Raw genomic sequence first — 20,306 nt, 5'->3', positions numbered from 1 at the left:
TGGGCAGCCTGTATGTTGACATTCAGGGCTATGTTCCTGTGTTCCTGGAGAATTTGCGTGGTTTGTCTTGCTCTAAAATGTTTTGGCTCTTGGGTGGTGGTTGGTTTCAGTGTAGGTTTGGAGGCTTTTGGACGGTCACTTATTACTTCAAGATCCATGTAGTCAGGAGTTTTCTGGTGCTCTCAGGTTTTGGGCTTAAGTCTCCTGCCTCTGGATTTCAGTTTTATTCTTCCAGTAGTCCCAGGACTTCTCCAACTATACAGCACTGATAATAAAACTTCTAGGTTAATGGTGAAAAGATTCTCCCCCGTAAGGGACACCCAGAGAGGTTCACAGAGTTATATGAAGAAGAGGAGAGGGAGGAGGGAGATAGAGATGAGCAGGAGGAGAAAAGGGGGGGACTCAAGAGGAGAGAGACAGATCTACGCAGTTGTCTGTTGCCAGAGTGTTCTCCGTAGCCCAGACGCCCATAAAGATTCACAGTATTGTATTGGGAAGAGAAGTGGAAAGGAGGAAATAGAGGTGTTCAGAGGTAGAAAATGGAGAGTCAAGATTGGTAGAGAGTAATCAACACACTCTTGAATAAAAATGGGAGCTGAATATTGGATTCTTAAATATCCACAATTTATATCATATACTGAAAAACAATGATTAAAAATCTAGACTAGAGGTTAGACTCTTAAAAATACAATGTTAAAAACAAAAAACAAAACTCAAAAAACAATTTTAGAAATATATATGAAGTTCGGTTTAAAAATAGGTCTTCTCTTTTTTTTTTTTTTGGCAAGGTTATAGTGTAATGAAAATGAAAGGAGTAGTGGAGGAGTAATAGAGGACTTTAAAAGGAAATAAGAGAAAAAGAAAAATAGAAAAAAGAAGAGAAATGGGGGAAAAAACAAGAAAAAATTTTTTTTCGTAATTAAAAAAATCGTAAAAGTCTATGAAAATGAAAGTTAAGGAGTAATGGGGGAGTAATAGGGAATTTTAAAAGAAAATAAAAGAAAAAATTTAAAAAAAAGAAAAAATTTTTTTACTTAAAAAAAAAAAAGTAAAAATATATCTAGGAATTTCTCTGGAGCTGTTGCAGTCAGTGTGGGTTCGGTTCAGTTTCAGATAGCTCCTCGTTCCAGCTTACACTTCTCGATATCTAACAGTCCCCTTCCGGTGTAGTCAGTGTTTTCTACAGGGATTTTAATCTATTGCACAGGTCCCTTCCAAAGGGGTTCCCTTTGTTTATTTGGCTTCTGTTGCCAGTCTCTTCCGAGCCTAATTTCCGCCCTAACACAGGTGGGCGGAGGTGGTCTCTTATTCAGGTTGCTAGTTCCGTCGCGCTGCGGGGAGGGGCTGGCACTGCTTTCCCCTCTATGTTTGCTCAGGCTCCCGGCTGCTCTATATGGAGCGCGCCTCGTTCTGTGCATGGTTCCAGCCCTCGGGTGTTCCACAAAAGCGCAGAACAAAAAGCTGCGCCTGCTTTTTGTGCCTTCCCCGTCCGAGCAGCTCAGGCCGCCAGGGGCTTGATGGGCGCACTCTCCCCGGGTGCGGCGCGCCTTCTCCCCTCTGCCGTCCCAGTCTCAGTTTCTGCCGGCGCCAGTTGGGTGCATGCGCCTTCTGCCCTCCGCGTCCCCAGCCCCAGTCCCCGCCTGTGCCAGTCGGGTGCCTACACCCTGTGTCTCATCATGACCCTCCTGGCGGATGTCGACCATCCAGAATCTCAGGAGATCTTTGATTAGAAAGTGGAGGCCTGTTCACAGTGCGGTAGGGGATGCGGTCCTTGGGGCCGAGCCTGCCCTTTCCCCTCCCCCCCTGCCTCCAGCCTCCGGCAGGGCTGGACTGGTCTGCCGCCTGCGAGCTCCTCTCTGGACTTGCTCAGACCCTTTGTTCTGCGAACAGCTGGCAGTGTGTTCGGGCTGGTTAATTTTCTCTCTCTCTTTTGCTTTCCCACAGTTCAAGTTGGTAACTCACAAAAGCTGCCTCCGATTGTCCTCAGGGCACTCAGGGCCGGTCCTTACCCTAAGCAATGCCGCCCGTTCCTCTCCCTTCCGCCCCCACTTGCTGTTGGTGGATGCCGCCGTCTGGGGTACTTTTCTGCTGGGAGTTGCTTTTAGGCACGTAATCTGTGGGTTTTATTTATTCTTCCCCTCCCAGTCAGGTTGCCCTCCGAGATTCAAAAACTTCCCCCAAACCCGCCAGTGCGAGGGTTTCCTGGTGTTTGGAAACTTCCTCTATTAAGACTCCCTTCCCGGGACAGATCTCCATCTTTAGCTCTTTTGTCTCTCTTCTTATCTTTTATATTTTGTCCTATCTCCTTTAGAAGACAATGGGCTGCTTTTCTGGGTGCCTGATGACCTCAGCTAGTGATCAGAAGTTGTTTTGTGAAGTCTGCTCTGCGTTCAATTATTGGAGAGAAAGTGGTCTCCCTGTCCTATTCCTCCGCCATCTTGGCTCCTCCCTCTTTTTTTATTTTAAAAATGAAAAAAAAAAAAAAAAAAGAATACTCCCTGAATTAATGAATAGCACTCATTTTCCTCTCTTCATCCTAAATCTGCAGTGCCTCCATAATAAAGACTAATGTCATAGCCCTTTATCACTTGCCATTAATATGCCCAGCCTTTGCCCTCAAGTTCCTCTCACCTGGAATGATCACTTGGCTTCCTTGCATCCAACCCAAATCCAGCCTTTGTGGTTCAGCTTTAGCGTTTCTTCTCCAGAGCTTCTGAAAACCATACTGGTCTTCACAAGGCATCTTTGCTTGTGTAAACTTAGGTCTCACCACCCCATTTCACACTTCATTATTTAATGCATTGCCCTGTTGTTTTATGAACATTGGCCAATTTTCCCAGTTCACTTACAAGTCTCATAAAGACCAGATGAATTCTGTGTCCTCTATGTTGCCCTGAATGGTGCTAACAAGCTGGGCAGATCTTCACTGCATGTGAATTGAAAGGTTTACATCTCTGACTTGTAAAACCTTCTCACATCACAACATAGTAAGGGGCAAAAAAGATTTGCTGAAAGAGTATAGTATACGTCAAAATACTAAACTGCAAAAAGAAGTTCTGGAAAGTTTCTAGAATAAAAGTAAATGTATCTGGGGCTCAAACACAAGCTTAAGGAATTTTAGTCCTTGGCTTCTTCCATGGGCCCATCCTTTTGAGAATTCGCAGTTCTTAGGCTGAAGGAGACAGTCTGACACAGGCACTGGAAAGCTGAAATACTTTCTTCAAGGTTTAAATCAATGATAAAGACATTTCAAGTCATCTTAAAATGACTCTCTCGACCTCTACAGGCCACAATTCACATATGCTACTGTGCAGCTTTAAGCATCTTTCTCCTGTGAAATCTTTAGGATTCCAAGGTATTTATTTAATAATCAAGTTGACTTTAAATAAGCTTTCTAAGAAATATTTGGGATGAAAATTTAAGGCAGCCAAATTACTCCTATGCTCAGCCATATGAAAAACAATCCCATCTGAAGTCACTTGGAAGGTAATACCAGGAAATAATTTTCAGCACTACAAGACATGTTAAGATGTTCAGTTGAAGTAATCTACTAGCTTGAATAAAACAACTACAGAATGCTTAAGACTATCTACATTGCCTCCTAACAGCACTGATGAGAAATTTATTAAGTGAGTAACCACCAAATCTTCCTTCATTACACTGTTATAACAGATGGGTTATTAATTTTATCAGTTGTCACTAAAGTAGGGAAAATAAATTTCTAAGATTGAAAAAGGATGATTCACATGTTTTTCTAAAATGTAGCATTTAGTGGCAATATAGAAACTGGAAAACTCAAAAATGATTTGTATTTATAAATATCCAATACACATTGATGGAATAATTATCAGTTGTTAATACAACATGTTTATATTAAGATATAAAATGCAAGGGACTCTTGAGAGTCCCTTGGACTGCAAGGAGATAAAACCAGTCAATCCTGAAGGAAATCCAATCTTGAATATGCATTGGAAGGGCTGTTGGTGAAGCTGAAACTCCAATGCTTTGGTCACCTGATGCGAAGAGCCAACTCATTTGAAAAGACCCTGATGTTGGGAAACACTGAAGGCAAAAGGAGAAGGGTTTGGCAGAGAGTGAGATGGTGATATAACATCATTGGCTCAATGGACATGAATCTGAGCAAACTTGGAAATAGTGGAGGACAGAGGAGCCTGGCTTGCTATAGTCCATGGGGTCACAAAGAATCAGACATGACCCAGTGACTGAACAACAGCACCACCACCACAATAAAATGCAAAATGCTTACAGTGAAGTACATGTACAGCTCCATGAACTTTTACATATATATTCACCCATGTGACAACCAACCACATTAATACATAGAAACATTTCCAGTCAAGAAGAAAGCTCCTGCCCACTTTTCCCAGTCAACACTACCACCTGCTACAAGGTACTTATTGTCCTGATCTCTGTCACCATTAGTTAGATTTTTTTGCCTGTGAAAATATGTGTAAGTGAAGATATACATTGTATAACCTTTTGTGTCTGGCTTCTTTTCTCAAAACTTATCCATCTTGCTGTGCATATTCATAGCATGCTCTTTTTCATGTTTGGCAAAATTCCATTGGATAAGCACACCACAATATATTTATCTGTCCTCTGTCCATGGACATTGAGGTTTTTCCAGTATTTTATTATTATGAATAAATATGCTATGAATATTCTTGTACATGTCTTTTGATGAACAGAAGTACTCAGTTCTCTTGTGTGAGTATAGCCAAGACTGGGATTGTTGGCTCAAGAGTAGGCCTATTTGTGAACTGCCAAAAAACTTTCTCAAGTGATTGAACAGTGATATATTTTAATTCATGAAAAGAGTTTGTGAATACAAGGTAAATACTATTGCATAGTGTAAGTTGTGCCTTTTGTTTCTGGTTTATTAATATGAATCAGCATGTTAAAAATACATTGTTTTACATAGGCACAAAAAGTTGACCAGCTCAAGTGCTGGTTGGAATTAAAGGTGAAATGATATTGAAAGTTTCATTTAAAAAGTTCAGTTTTACAAAGGGGTATTAAATAATTAGAACTGTAAGTTCTGGCATTTAGTGAATTACTCTTCCCTTTACAGTGTTGGGAATTAATGTTTGGAGATGAAAATTAATGGTAATTTAGGAAAATGTGTTAAGAAACATGTTTGCTTTGATCAAATACGAAGGCATTGTTCAAAGCATATACATGAAAAGGGATGATTTGAGCTAAAAATAATATTTTGTCAAATGATTGTAGCTTTTACCTCCTATGCCTGATAAAAATAACATTCTTATATCCCAGGCCCATACCATTGTTTTTCTATCTATTTTTATTTTGTTCTCATAAAGCTATAGAGTATTTTTTTCATGTGACCAGGAATTGTCTGCTTGCTTTCACTGTAATTTGCCTGCCCCTAATTTATAAGTTCTTTTGAAAGGAAGAAGGTGGGCCTTTATCCATAGACAGGGATTGACAACTGAAGAGCACTAACTTTTCTAAGCAGAGACACACACAGCGGTTTCATGTCATGTGACTCTGAATGTGAAATAAGAGGTAATTTTGCTTTTTTCTGTTCCAGTTATCTCAAGGATCTCCAGAACCAATTGAACCCAACTTTTTCACAGCAGATTACCACTTATTACATCATTCATTGGGTGGAAACAGCCTGTCCTCAAATGACCCAACAGGTAACAGTCTTCAACACAGGAAATCTGGCTTTCATGGAGAAACCGGTTGTTTGGATCAACAGCTGTCCTTAAAAGATTATCTTCGACTTAAAATGAAAATAGAGCTTATTTTGATTATCTGCAGTGATAGTTGGAAGAGACATGCAGTAGGAATCTAGAAATTCCCTCAGAGTTATTTTACCCACTTGTGACAGCTTCCTCCATCATTTATTAATACCATAAGCAAACAGAATCCGTGTGGGTAAATTGAATTTCTTTTTATTTCTTCGTATCTGTTGATGGGAAATCAAATGCCCCAAAGCATCCAGGGACATAAAAAGCAGATATGAAGAGTTTGATTAAAACAGAAAATTTGAAACTCACCTGAAGAATCCAAATCATATGCATTTGATGTGTGTGTGTGTGTGTGTGTGTGTGTGTGTGTGTGTGTGCGTGTGTGTGTGTGAAAATTTCACGTAGGGAGGCAACATAACATAGGGATTAAAAGCACGTATTCTGTAAACCTGGGTGCCTACCTCCAAATCTCAGCTAAACCACTTAGTAACTGACCTTGAGAAAATTATTTGACTTCACTGAAAGCCAGGTTTTTGCCTATAAAATGGGAATAGAAATAGTACCTACATTTTAGGATTATAGCAAGGATCAGTGTAACTATATAAAAATATGCTTAGCCAGTATGTAGGGACTCAGCATAACGACCTTCTTGTGATATTTGACCCCCAGAAGAGATCCTCAAGCTACTCTGAGGTTACAGAATTCTAAGTAATTTTTGAATCCCTGTAAACTATAGTTACATCTCGCAGTAGGGCAGACAGATGTGAAGCTTTTATGGTTAAATGAAGACTTTCCATCTCCTCAACCAAAACGAATCTTCAAGTCTTCTGTGCTTTTGTTGTTGCTTAATTTAGGCAAATCATGTCATGTATTAATTATAAAACTTTCCCTAAGTCTTGGACTCCTGGAATAAAGCTAACCTGGGTTGGTAGGATTTCATTTAAAATAGTCCCTGAGAAATCTCTAAGATAAAAATAAACTGTTATCTAAAGTTATTTGCTTTTATTTATTTTTAATTGAACTACAGTTGATTTATAATATTGTGTTATTTTCAGGGATATAGCAAAGTGGTTTATATATATTTATATTTTCTTTTTTCAGATTCTCTTCCTTTTCCATTAAAATTTATTACAAGATACTGAATATCCCAGTGCTATACAGTAAATCATTATTATTCATTTTTTATACAGTAGCATGTATGGGAGCTTCCCTGTTAGCTCAAGAACCCTTAAGAATCTGCCTGCAGTGCAGGAGACCAGGGTTCTTTCACTGGGTCAGGAAGATCCCCTGGAGAAGGAAATGGCAAACCACTCCAGTATCCATGCCTGGAAAATCCCATGGACAGAGGAGCTTGGCAGGCTGCAGTTCATGGGTCACAAAGAGTCAGGTGTGACTAGTGACTAACACTGGGTCACTATGTATCTATTAATCCCATATGCCTAATATATCTCCCCCTCTTTCCCCTTTGGTAACCAGAGGCTTGTTTTCTATGTCTATGAGTCTGTTTCTATTTTGTAAATAAGTTCATTTGTATTATTTTTTAGTTTCCACATATAAGTGATATATAAAATTTGTGTGTGTATATACACACATACAATGGAATATGACTTATAAAGAGGAATAAAATATTGCCATTTACAGCAACATGGATGGACCTAGAGATGATCATACTAAGTGAAGTCATCTGCTTTCCCAAGCATCCTCCGGGGCAGGCTGGTCAGTCACAGGCCAGACTTCTTACCACAGCAGACCTGCTCAGTGAGGAGCTCTGCTGAAAATCTCTCAGTGACCTGAGAGGGAGTTGATAGGCTCTTCCAGAAGCTGGACGCCTCACCCCAGAGCAGACCAGCTGTGTCCCTTGTCATGGCAGAAGGGGAAAAAGCAAAGGAGCACTTTGGGCAATGCCTTTAAGCTGGACTTGAAAAGCAAGCTGCCAGGACTCATATCTTCATGCATCCTCTTAATCTTCACTCACTTTTCTCTCTCCTAAGTGGTAGGGGAACTCCCAGGCCTCCACATGAGTAAGTGTGGATTGACTGGAGTGGAAACTGGTCAACATTACTTTGGGTGGTGTTGGGGTAGGTCAACATGCTGGTGTATCATACTCATGCCAAACCTCAAAAGAATTATTGTCCTCCAATTTCAAATGTATTTTCCTTCTGGCAGCCATAGGAAATGGTCAGATCTTTGATGTAGTTCACTGGCTATTTCTGCCTTCCTCTGAGAATTTATTCTCTTTCTAGAAAATATCTACTCTTTTTGCTGATGGATTGGGGAGAGTTTCTTAATTTTATTTGTTTTTGCTTATATGGAAATTTATGCTTAGAATCACTCTTCACCTGTCCTTAACACACACACACACACCCCTAACTTAATTTGCCAATTTACACCATGAGCAATTCCTGTAAATCTTGTGTATTATTTTGTGATCACCACCCTAAAAGTCAAGATAATTTGGAATGTGTTTGTAAGTACTTTTTCATCACTAAGATACTGACCTGTTTTCATTGCATGTGAGTTCTAATTGCCAGTACAACTGAAGAAAACATAAGCCAAATGTCAGACTTTTCATTATTTATCTGTTTCCAGGTCTACCCTCTAGCTTTGATTTGGAGGAGGGGATAACATATGAACAGATGCAGGTGAGGTTTTTGCACCGCCTCTGAATGATTTTTTTTGTTGCTTTTAATTCAATACTAACCTGATTTTTTTTTCAACTTTAGACTGTGATTGAAGAAGTCCTAGAGGAAAGTGGCTATTACAATTTTACTTCTAACAGGTGAGATCTAGAAATGTGAAAATTCAACATAAATCGTTGGATTTAATTTCTCTATCCTTGATTCCAGAGGTTCCACCCCACCCCCCACCTTTTCTTTTAAACACTTTTGTGAAATAGCTTGGCTCAGACTTGATACAACTGTGGGTAGAATGTATGTTCCCCATCTTTTGTATGGGTGCAGCTGCTGTATTCTTAGTTGAAAAAGAGTGATAGCTTAGTAGTAATTTATTCCTGTAAAAAATGAACATAATGAAATGGAAAAGTATTTCTACATTTTTAAAAAAACTAAACATCTGTTCCATATTGGAAGAACCATAAACTCAAATTTCCATAACTAAAACCTACCCATTATTTGTATAGAATGCAAGGGGGGAAATCCACCTAAGCAAAGAATCACTTCTAGTGAATTTAAGATATGTTTGTGGGAGAAGGATTTGTTGTTGTGTGTTCCCTTTTGCTTACCCTAAATAAGAAACTTCAATTTACTGGGGCTGTGTGTTATCTTCTATAATAATCATCATTGGTGCTCTAAAAATGTACTCTATTTTATCAATTTCATTCAATTCTGAATTTCTGCAATTTTACTGTTGGGCACAGTTTGGGGCAAAAATATTTGAGTACAATTAGTTTATTTGAGAGGCAATCCCAAGAAACTCTGCTAGGGGATTGAAGACATAATTCAATAAAGCCTTCATTTTCAAGCAAGTTACCATTGTGGTATGTGGAGCCTGATCACACTGTGGAAATCTGAGAGCCAGTGGAGAGCATGTGCTTCAGTTCTCCCACTCGTGGGCTGGTATTTATCTCTAATTTCTGTTAGTCATTTTTTGAGTACTTTTTCCCCAGGAGATGTTAGTTACCTGGCATTTCTGGCCTTCTGTAAAGGTGGACACAGCAGATTCTAGAGGCCAGAGGAATCCTCAGGAAATGAAATTCAGGTGTTGGGGACTGGGCACAAGGTTGGCATGTTTGAAGTACTTTGAATGTGGGGGCATGGACACTGGTTTTGTCTGCTGTACATGAGCTGTCCACTCATAACAGAATCACCACACTGGACCATGAGTAACCACTTACATGTCCTATATGAACAAAACTGCTTTAGGAGACATGGTTCTATGGAGTTTATTTTCCCTAACTAGCCCTTTCTACCTGGATGAACTGCCTTCCTGTCTAGCTAATGAAGGTATCTGGTGACCACTATTTAAATTATTCTAGAAATCTTCCCCAAAGATAATTGTTAGCCATGGAAAGAGAAAGAGGTCTCAAGAACATTTTATCAAGATCATTATATGGAAATTAGATTCATTTTTGAGGTTAGTTCAGTCTCCAACCTTTTTTCCCTCCCTGTTTCAATGAATTGCTCTTAGGAATCACAGATAAAGTTATTCAACTGCTTGCTGTTTTGGCTCGACAACATATTTCCAAAATACTATCTTTGGATGTTTAGTTTTGTTATGATTTGTAACTGCAGAGAAATGATAAGTTATTCTTATTTACCAAAGGTATATTGTTGATAGAAATCACCATATCCATAATCAGTCACCTCCTCCCATCTCTGGAGGGATTTTGAATTTTCTTTCTTTCCTCTTGATCTGAGTACACCCAGCCTTCCATGGATAATACAAATGTCTCCATTCTTTACTCTTGGCAGCTTATTATTTCAGGTGCCCTTGGCTTGTAATGGGGCAAAAGTTATACTAATCACTTTTTTAATCTGCATTTTCTCAAAGACTCAGGATCATGGGCAATGAATACTTCAAATTTATGCAGGAAGTCAACTAAATATAATGAAAAACCAGGTGTGTCAGGAACTTAGGAAAGCTCTTGCAAGAGCTCTTATGTTTTTCTTTTTTTAGAATAATTTCAGCCTCATTTTGAAATTTATTTTTACCCTTTTCAATTCTATTATTATTAAGTTTTTAAAAAAATCAAACATTGGGACTTTCCTGGTGATCCAGTGGTTGAGAATCTGCCTACCTATGCAGGGAACCCGAGTTCAGTCCCTGGTTTGGGAATTCTCCCCATGCCACAGGGCAACTAAGCCTGCCTGCCACAACTACTGAAGCCCACATGCCCTAGAGCCTGTGTTCTGCAACCAGAGAAACCACCGCAATGAGAATACTGCACATCACAACTAGAGAGTAGCCCCCGCTCGCCACAACTAGAGAAAGCCTGTGTGTAGCAACGAAGACCCACACAGTCAATAAATAAATAAATAACTTTTTTAAAAAATCAAGCATTACTTCTACTTCTAAAGACATATTCCTGTACTAAAAGAAATTGCAGATTTTCTTCTTATGGTAGATAGATAATAAGATGCTGTGCTGTATTTAGTCACTCACTTGTGTCCGACTCTTTGGGACCCCATGGACTGTAGCCCACCAGGCTTCTCTGTCCATGGGGATTCTCCAGGCAGGAATAGTGGTGTGAATTTCAACTCCCTCCTCCAGGGGATCTTCCCAACCCAGGGATTGAACCCAGGTCTCCCACATTGCAGGTGGGTTCTTTACCATCTGAGCCACTAGGGAAGCCCAAGAATATGGGAGTGGGTATCCTATCCCTTCTCCAAGGGATCTTCCTGACCCAGGAATTGAACCAGGGTCTCCTGCATTGCAGGCAGATTCTTTACCAGATGAGCTACCAGGGAAGTCCAGATATTAAGATACCTGATAACAAAGGTGAAGAGTTATTTATGGTTATTTTTGGAATTGTGACTAGAATACGAACGTATGATTTAAACAATCAAGTTAAAGCAATATATGGTGGAAATGACATCAAATTTTCTCAAAATGCTCCAAATTAAAATGAATCATCCACTTAGAAATCTGTGTAACCATAATACTCCCTTTTCAGTTTCTAATAGCAGTGATAGAATATATAATTGGGCGAAAGAGTTTTCAAGCTTTACTAGTAAAAATAACCCTGAATTGTGCTTAACGCCATTACGTGTTTACTGATACTCCCAATTAATTTCCAAGAAATAAGTCAGGCTCCACATGGAAAGACCTAATACTTCATAAACTGAAAATGCTCATAATTCCAAATATGAATCAAATTAGCTGTGGCAGTCATGATTTTTCCATAGTCAAAGGGTGAGAGTGAAAGTTGCTCAGTCGTGTCTGACTCTTTGCAACCCCATGAACTATACAGTCTGTGGAATTCTCCAGGCAGAATACTCGAGTGGGTAGCCTTTCCCTTCTTCAGGGTATCTTCCCAACCCAGGGATCCAACCAAAGGTCTCCTGCATTGCAGGCAGATTCTTTACCAGCTGAGCCACAAGGGAAGCCCAAGAATAATGGAGTGGGTAGCCTATCCATTCTCTAGCAGATCTTCCCGACCCAGGAATTGAACTGGGGTCTTGGATTCTTTACCAACTATCAGGGAAACCCTGACTCAAAGGGTAGTGGGTGCTAAATATCACAGAACATGTAGAGGTAATTAGAATCAATACTTAGAATCAGTGGAGTCTGTTTTCCCAAATAGGTTTTGTAAATATGCAGTATTATCAAAGATGACAATAGATGTTCCCTGAATAAAGTTTCATGACCACATATATTTGGGGAATCCTGAATGTACATTTTTCTGTTTTGGGAGAATGTTGATACACATGACTATATTGACGACTTTGAGATATACTATAGCAAAGAAGTCTGTTTATCTTGTTTACCCTAGTGATTCTTCATATTTTACCTGGAACATAAGTTAAGATAGCCTTCCTTAGAATGTGGTTTGAAAAATGAAACATTGTTTTAACTACTCCACCAGTATCTACTCAGATCTGCTATTGTTACCATCATCTTAATCTTCATCATAGTCACCATTGCAAAATGTTAAGTGATCTTGATTAATCTCCATGCAGAGAGAATTACAACATAAGTGTTGTATTATTCAAATTTACAACTTAAGGCTATCAGTCAAACCTATACACATGTCTACAAAGCATCAAGGCAGCAATTAAAGCACTAAGCCAAGATATGTCACATATCAGCTTATATTACAGGGCTCATGTTTAGTTAGAAATAGAGAAGTGCCATTCTCAAACTGAAAGTCTCAGGAGAAGGCCATCATCTAGCTACTAGCTCTCTTTGGGGGAGATACATAAAAGTGTTTAAATAATGGTGAGGCTCCTTGGGCAGGGGGTAGGAAAAATGTCTCTGGCACAGCATGCTGCATTAGTTAAAGAAAGAGGTAACAGAAACAGCAACAGGGAGCCCTAACCCAAATGAGGGATTTGGGGAGGGGAAGTAGGACTGAGTTGAGAGTGCAATGAAAATAAAATATAGTCCAAACAAACTGGGCCAGCCTTGAAAAGTGAAAGTGAAAAGTGTTAACGGTTCAGTCATGTCCTACTCTTTGCAACCCCATGGACTGTAGCCCACCAGTCTCCTATGCCCATGGAATTCTCCAGGCAAGAATACTGGAGTGGATAGCCATTCCCTTCTCCAGGGGATCTTCCCAACCCAGAGATTGAACCTGGGTCTCCTGCACTACAGGCAGATTCTTCATCATCTGAGCCACCAGGGGAACCCAGGAAAGCCCTAGGAGGGCTCTATTTGTGGTCATTTGCAGAGTTGTGTGATTAAATATATTTTTGTTGTTCAGTCGCTCAGTTGTGTCCAACTCTTTGTGACCTCATGGACTGCAGCACGCCAGGCTTCCCTGTCCATCACCATCTCCTGGAGTTTGCTCAAATTCACGTCCATTGAATTAGTGGTGCCATCCAACCATCTCATCTACTGTTGTCGCCTTCTCATCTTGCCTTCAATATTTCCTAGTATCAGGGTTTTTCCCAATGAGTTGGCTCTTTGCATCAGGTGACCAAAGTATTGGAGCTTCAACTTCAGCATCAGTCCTTCCAATGAATATTCAGGATTGATTTCCTTTAGGACTGACTGGCTTGATCTCCTTCCTGTCCAAGGGGTTCTCAAGAGTCTTCTCCAGTACCACAGTTTGAAAGCATCAATTCTTTGGCACTTGGCCTTCTTTATGGTCCAATCCATACATGACTATTGGAAAAATCATAACTTTGACTATAAAGACCTTTGTCAGTGATGTCTTTGCTTTTTAATAGACTGTCTAGGTTTGTCATAGCTTTTCTTCTAAGGAGCAAGTGTCTTTCAATTTCATGACTGTACTCTCTGTCCAGTGATTTTGGAGTCCAAGAAAATAAAGCCTGTCACTGTTTCTATTTTTCCCCTTGTCTTTAGTTCCTCTTCCCTTTCTGCCACTGGGGTTGTGTTATCTTCATATCTTAGGTTATTGATATTTCTCTCAGCAATGTTGATTCCAGCTTCTGTTTCATCAAGCCCAGCATTTTTTGTCATGTACTCTGCATATAAGTTAAATAACCAGGGTGACAATATACAGCCTTAATATATTCCTTTCCCAATTTTGAACCAGTCTGTTGTTCCATGTCTGGTACTAATTGTTGCTTCTTGACCTACATACAGGTTTCTCAGGAGGCAAGTAAAGTGGTCTGGTATTCCCATCTCTTTTAAGAATTTCCCACACTTTGATGTGATCCACACATTCAAAGACTTTAGCATAGTCAAGGAAGCAGAAGTAGATGTTTTTCTAGAATTCTCTTCCTTTTTCTATGATCCAACAGATGTTGGCAATTTGATCTCTGGTTTCTCTGCCTTTTCTAAACCCAGCTTGAACATCTGGAAATTGTTGGTTTCATGTACTGTTGAAGCCTAGCTTGAAAGATTTTGAGCATTACCTTGCCAGATTGTGAAATGAGCACAGTTGTATGGTAGTTTGAACTTTCTTTGGCATTGCCCTTCTTTAGGATTGGAATGAAAACTGGTCTTTTCCAGTACTGTGACCACTGCTGAGTTTTCCAAATTTCCAGGCATATTGAATGCAGTACTTTCACAACATCATCTTTTAGAATTTGAAATAGCTCAGCTGGAATTCCATCACTTCCACTAGCCTTGTTCATAGTGATGCTTTCTAAGGCCCACTCGACTTCATACTCCAGGTTGTCTGGCTCTAGGTGAGTGGTCACACCATCTTGACTATCTGGGTCATTAAGATCTTTTTTGTATAGGTCTTCCATGTATTCTTGTCACCTCTTCTTAATATCTTCTGCTTTTGTTAGATCCATACAATTTCTGTCCTATATTGTGCCCATATTTGCATAATATATTGCACAAAAATATATTTTACACACATTAATATTTAGCTTTCTCACCAGAATAATGCCACCTAGCTTGCCTTAATTATATCACTGTTGTTATGAGAGTGAAGCTGTTCAGTTTTGTGGGTGACTAGAGGATGAGCATATCACTCAGGGCCTGGCAGGCTACAGTCTATGGGGTTACAAATATTTGGACATGACTGAGTGACTGAGCCCAACACAGCACAGCACACATTAATATTTTATTTTTTAACAATGAAATATGTGTTGAGGTAAAAAGAAATTATTGATTCAACTTGCTTTGCTTTAAAATAGGCATTAAATGTACAAGCTACTTTGGATAGGCTTTAATTTTTCCACTATAGAATTATCAGTTACTATTAAGTTTATAATTTGAGAGAGACAGTGTCAGCACTGAACTTAAGCAAAAGGCAGGTTTCTAAAAATCTCCCCATTTTATGCTTAGAACCACCATTTTATTCATTTATTTATTTGTATACCTGAGATACTGCTTTTGAAATTGAATGTGTTAACTAAAATATTTGAGATTGTAGAGAACTCTTTCTACTTCTGAATGTTCTAGATATCACTCCTATCCATGGGGGACCAAGAATTATCCAACCAAAAGATGAAAGTGCTGCACTTTAAACAGACCTGGTTTTCCCAGTGAAGGTCAAGTTCTGGACTGAAACTGCTACTGGCAAGATGCCCACAGCTTGGGTGATACTTCAAGAGTGTGGAAGAGAAAAGACCAATATGCCACAGCGCCTGCAAGACCTCTTTCTGGAGATCCAGTGCTATGAGGCTCCATCCTTGGGATACACAGATATGGGATGGTGGGGCTTCCAGTGTACTTCTGGGAGAAACTGCTGTAGAATTCATCTATGAGAAGAAAACTCGCTCCTTGCAGGACTTTCTTCCAAGTTAAAAACAAAGCAAAAAATGACATATTTTTCAAAGAAATACTTTTTACTTAGAATTGTTGAAGCTATGTTTAAAGGCATCTAGTTTTCTATGTATAAAAGACAGTTTTAGATAAAGAAAATTATAGACCTCAGAGCAGTAATATTGGGTAATTCACTGTATCCATCAATTTTTTAATTGTAAAAGAAATTCAGAATATGTGATTGAAATATTGTGTAGTTTTATTTATTTGTTTTACTGAAAGGATTGTTTTTCCCTTAACCATGTGGGTGCTAGTGATCTTGAACCGTGATATAGTGTGGACAGTATTCGTGACCTTGCACAGCCTCTGGGAATACCTGTCAGATTGTCAGATTTAAGTTAGACCAATAGAAAGTATGGATGTACAGTATGTGTACGTGTGTGTGTGTAGGGGTAAGAGGGAGGTTTAGATTAGGCTAATGCTTTGCTGCTAATCACACTCATAGTGTCTTTAGAGCACTTTGAAGAGCCATGGAGTCTATGAAAGAGATGCAATATTCCATATTCTAAGTCTCTAGCTAAAATTACCTATATTGCTTTCAAGTTTTTATTGTTTGAGAATTTGAGATGAAAATAAGTTATATAATAAAATATGTTTCTTCTTTATTCATTGAGATGTCTCTGGAAAAGAGAACTCAAAATGCCAAAACAGTGTCCCATTCCTGTGTTGGGATAATTTATGGGGAAAATTCTCATAGATTCTTATTGGACTAAAAAGTCTCCTCTACTGGCTTCTTATAACTGGTGTAATGTCAAGAAATTATCAAATCTGACTGTACTTCTAACTATTTAAGTATTTTTTTTAAAGTTAATCAATTTGTTTAGTTATTTTTGACTGTCCTGGGTCTTTATTGCTGCATGCAGTCTTTCTCTAGTTGCAGCGAGTAGGGACTACTCTCTAGTTGTGGTGCACAGGCTTTTCATTGCAGTGACTTCTCTTGTTGCAGAGCATGGGCTCTAGGGCACGGGAGCTTCAATAGTTGCAGCTCACTGGCTCTATAGTGTGGACTCAGTAGTTGTGGTACTTGGGCTTAGTTGTTCTGCGGCATGTGGGATCTTCTTGGACTAGGAATCCAATCAGTATCCCCTGCATTGCAATGTGGACTCTTAACCACTGGACCACAAAGGAAGCTCTTCAAGGAATGTTTTAAATCTAAATAACTAGTAATCTAAAAGCTGGAGTTATGCTTTTTATTTACTCCTAAATTCTAGCTTCCCTGGTGGCTTAGAGGGTAAAGAGTCTGCCTGCAATGCGGGAGACCCAGGTTCGATCCCTGGGTCAGGAAGATCCCCTGGTGAAGGAAATGGCAACCCACTCCAGTACTCTTGCCTGAAAAATCCCATGGATAGAGGAGCCTGGTAGGCTACAGTCCATGGAGTCGCTAAGAGTCAGACACAACTGAGCGACTTCACTTTCCTTTCTGTCTTACTTACATTGATATATTTTTAGTATGATCAAATAAAATTTAGTACAGTGATTGAAACACAAATATCTTTTCTATAGTATGGGGAAATCTCTTAATATGAATCCATATTATTTTTATAATTAGTGTATTTAGTACTTAAATTATATCCAGTTCTCTTTAACTAGTACCTTTGAAAATTACCAACAATCCTTTTCTTTAAGCCAAATTAATAATTTCAAAGACACTGTATTTAACAGTAATAGGTGAGAATACAGCAATAAAAAATTTTCAGTTTTAGCTTTCAATCAAATTAATCCACATGTGAAATTTACATATGAAATCAAAAGGTTATGATAGTGTTGATTTAAACCAGAAAAAATTGTATTTCTATTCCAGCTTAATTTGAGCCTGCACAATTATTTTTTATCTCTTTCTTCATGTATGGAATGGGCACATGTCTTTATTGTACAAGAGGCACAGGCCTAGAGGAGAATAAATTTTCATTGTGACAAAAGTCAGTACCTAGAGATAAACCAAGATGTAGGGTGAAAGTTTGAACCATAAAGTCCTTCTACAATGGTGTAGAAAAGATTAGTATTCAGAGGTCTCACCATAGTAAGAGAAGAGAAGTTGTTTATTTGAAGATGTCTTTAAATGCATATAGTTGACCTTATTGACCAGAAAGGGAGCAAAATATTCTTTCTATGTTACTAACTCTTCTAGACCATAAAAATGGCATTTATTATGCTAGAAGTTAGTGAGAATGAACAAAAATAAGCAAATGAATGTCTTTTTCAATAGCAGTGTTAGGCCCATCAACTCTAAGCTGATAGATGCATTCTTTTGCCAAAATAGTATATTCTTAAACTTCCACAGTCACTGAATCAGCATTCTCCCAGTGCAAGACCAAGACTTTAAAAGGTTAGATAGTTGTGAAGAAAGCATTTTGTGCAGGGGGCCACATCTCAGCAGTGAGGTAACAAAGAAGGACCTCTCCCAATAAAAACAAGAATCATCCTTCTGTTTTGACTATCTAAACTGTCTTTTAATGCAAAGAGATTGTTACTTGAACTTAATAGGTCTCAATCTTTTCCTGATTACATTTACATTTTTTTCTCTTTCTTTTATATACTTTTAAAATGATTTGTTGTGCAATGAAATCCCTGTGAACTCATCTAATATTCACTGAAAATTTATATGAGACAGAATATGAATCAGTCTTCTCAGGTCATTTTTATATGCAAATATTTCAGTTTATTATGTATTGATCCACCAGGTCTACCTGAATATATGTCCTTGAAATTGTCATTTCATTTTTAAAAGAAGAATATTTCATTCTCAGGGAAGTGGCTGTAGGAGGCATATGTGCTTGTTATTTGCTAACTTTGTCTTCTTTCAGATGTGTGATATTTAATTAGAGCTCTTCAGAGAATAGTGAAATGGACACTAGACCCAGAGCTCATGGGTGCATTTCAGAAAACTTCTGGGAAAATGCTGCTGAGTTTTGTGTGGACATCTATCTGGTTCTGGGTGATGTGTGTGCATCTCTTTTGGCATCCTAAAGCAGAATTAATTAAGAAACATTGTTATGAATTTTACCCAAATGTTGGAACTGAATTGGAGTTAAAGTCTTCCTAGAGATACCACCTATGACTTATTAAATAGAAATACTATGAATTTTGATGTTCAAAAACTAAATAGGACTTGTTAATTATGTACAATTCCAGCAATATCATCAATTAATTACCACTCACATTTTAACATGTGTGATGGTGACAATATTGCTTAGTGAATTTCACCAGTATTAGTATGCATAGAATCCACATCATTCTTTTTGATATGCAGAATTGAAAAATATATTTATTGCTATGACTCTGTTTGAAATGGTGAAGAACCATGCATATCAAGTATGCTAGATTCCTTTTGAAATGGCTTCAGCTTCTGTATGAAGGCAGGAAAAAAAATTAAGCTACTTTTATTGTTTTTGCCTTTACTTTGTTTATGGTGTATACTCATGAGCACAGAAATCAGCTGGAGAGACAAGCACAGGCATCGGCGCTGACCCAGCTTCTCAGCACATGGAGACTCAACTGCAGAGGGCTCCCAACAGGGGAAGCCCAACGCTTCTGTTTGCCAGCCTGGGCTCTTTGAATGAAATTCCAGCCAAACATGAAATTCTTCATGTGCAACAACTAAATGGGATAGCAAGTGTAGTTTACAGATGACTTTATGATATTTTTAGATTGTATGCTTCGGTGGACATTTACATAGTTTTGAATGGATTATTTTTCCAATTGAAATGTGCTGCTAACAATGTGCTCATGTTTGAATGCTATTTTCTATATCGATAGGAGGACACAAAGGTCTCAGGGGAACAACTTTGTGATAAAGAAATTCTTATGTGTGTCATTACAGTTAAACTGCATGATGTAAATATGACTATTATGTTTACTTACAATCCTGCCATGGTGTTTTGAAATTTGCAAGGGGGACAGGAAAGATTTTATGACTCTGACTGGGTGACTGGTGGCTATTTCAAATTTACATGCCCTCAGGGACTATGAGCAATAATTGTCTTTAAAGGTGAAGATCACGTGTCCTAAAATCATATAGCATTCATGGTATGTGAGGTATGCTAGTTTTTTTTTTTTTTTTTTTTTTTTTTTTTACTATACATATATAGTAATTAACTAGTAACGTAAAAGTTTTAAAATGCAGTGTATTGCTTTATGCTAAAAGTAAATGAACTCTACTCTCAATTGAAAACTGAATATTATTCCTCTAAATGTGAAAAGCTTCCTTTTTTTCATTCTATAGTATGAAATTTTGCACTGTACCCAGAGGTAGCAAATGTGTATTATAGCAAAAGTATATTATAGCACATATGTGATTCTTTAAATGTTAACATTTGAAAGTAGCCCATCTTAAGCAAAGATGAAGTTTTGTCTTTATGGAAAGTTACTGCCATTTTGGCAGGTAATCAACAAGTCTGAATGGATGCTTGGAATTAATCTGGTGAACTCACCAATGAAAAATTAGCTGATGTTTTTGCAAATGTGATGAACTGTTTCCAAAAAACAAGTAGAAAGAGGTTCAGACTAGAAATAACAAACCAAGAGGGAAAAGATGCTTTACGTCCTTAGTACCTTTAAGTCATACTAAGAAGGTCTCATAAAATATTCTTAACCCATGATTTAGTCCTACATTTCAAGCATCAGTTGAGTCAGGATTCTGAAAAAGAATAATAAGGCTTATAGACAGCATTATATTTTAGCTTTCCTTGCCCGCCATATTCTCTG

The 20,306-nt window shown here is 38.4% G+C and overlaps 1 protein-coding gene across 1 annotated transcript in view; it reads left to right on the top strand.

Moving 5' to 3' along the window:
• NEK10 (NIMA related kinase 10) overlaps positions 1 to 16,241 on the top strand; it is a 263,349-nt gene extending 247,108 nt beyond the window's left edge. Inside the window, exons 33-36 of the mRNA XM_065935224.1 lie at positions 5,573 to 5,681; positions 8,325 to 8,377; positions 8,459 to 8,514; positions 15,240 to 16,241. Coding sequence (XP_065791296.1) covers positions 5,573 to 5,681; positions 8,325 to 8,377; positions 8,459 to 8,514; positions 15,240 to 15,288 — 267 coding nt within the window. The 3' untranslated portion in view covers positions 15,289 to 16,241. The remainder of the gene's footprint in view (positions 1 to 5,572; positions 5,682 to 8,324; positions 8,378 to 8,458; positions 8,515 to 15,239) is intronic.
• Positions 16,242 to 20,306: the final 4,065 nt, after the last annotated feature.

The sequence above is a fragment of the Muntiacus reevesi genome, chromosome 4 (assembly GCF_963930625.1).
Source record: "Muntiacus reevesi chromosome 4, mMunRee1.1, whole genome shotgun sequence".
Lineage (NCBI taxonomy): Eukaryota > Metazoa > Chordata > Mammalia > Artiodactyla > Cervidae > Muntiacus > Muntiacus reevesi.
This window is presented reverse-complemented; position numbering and strand designations above follow the sequence as displayed.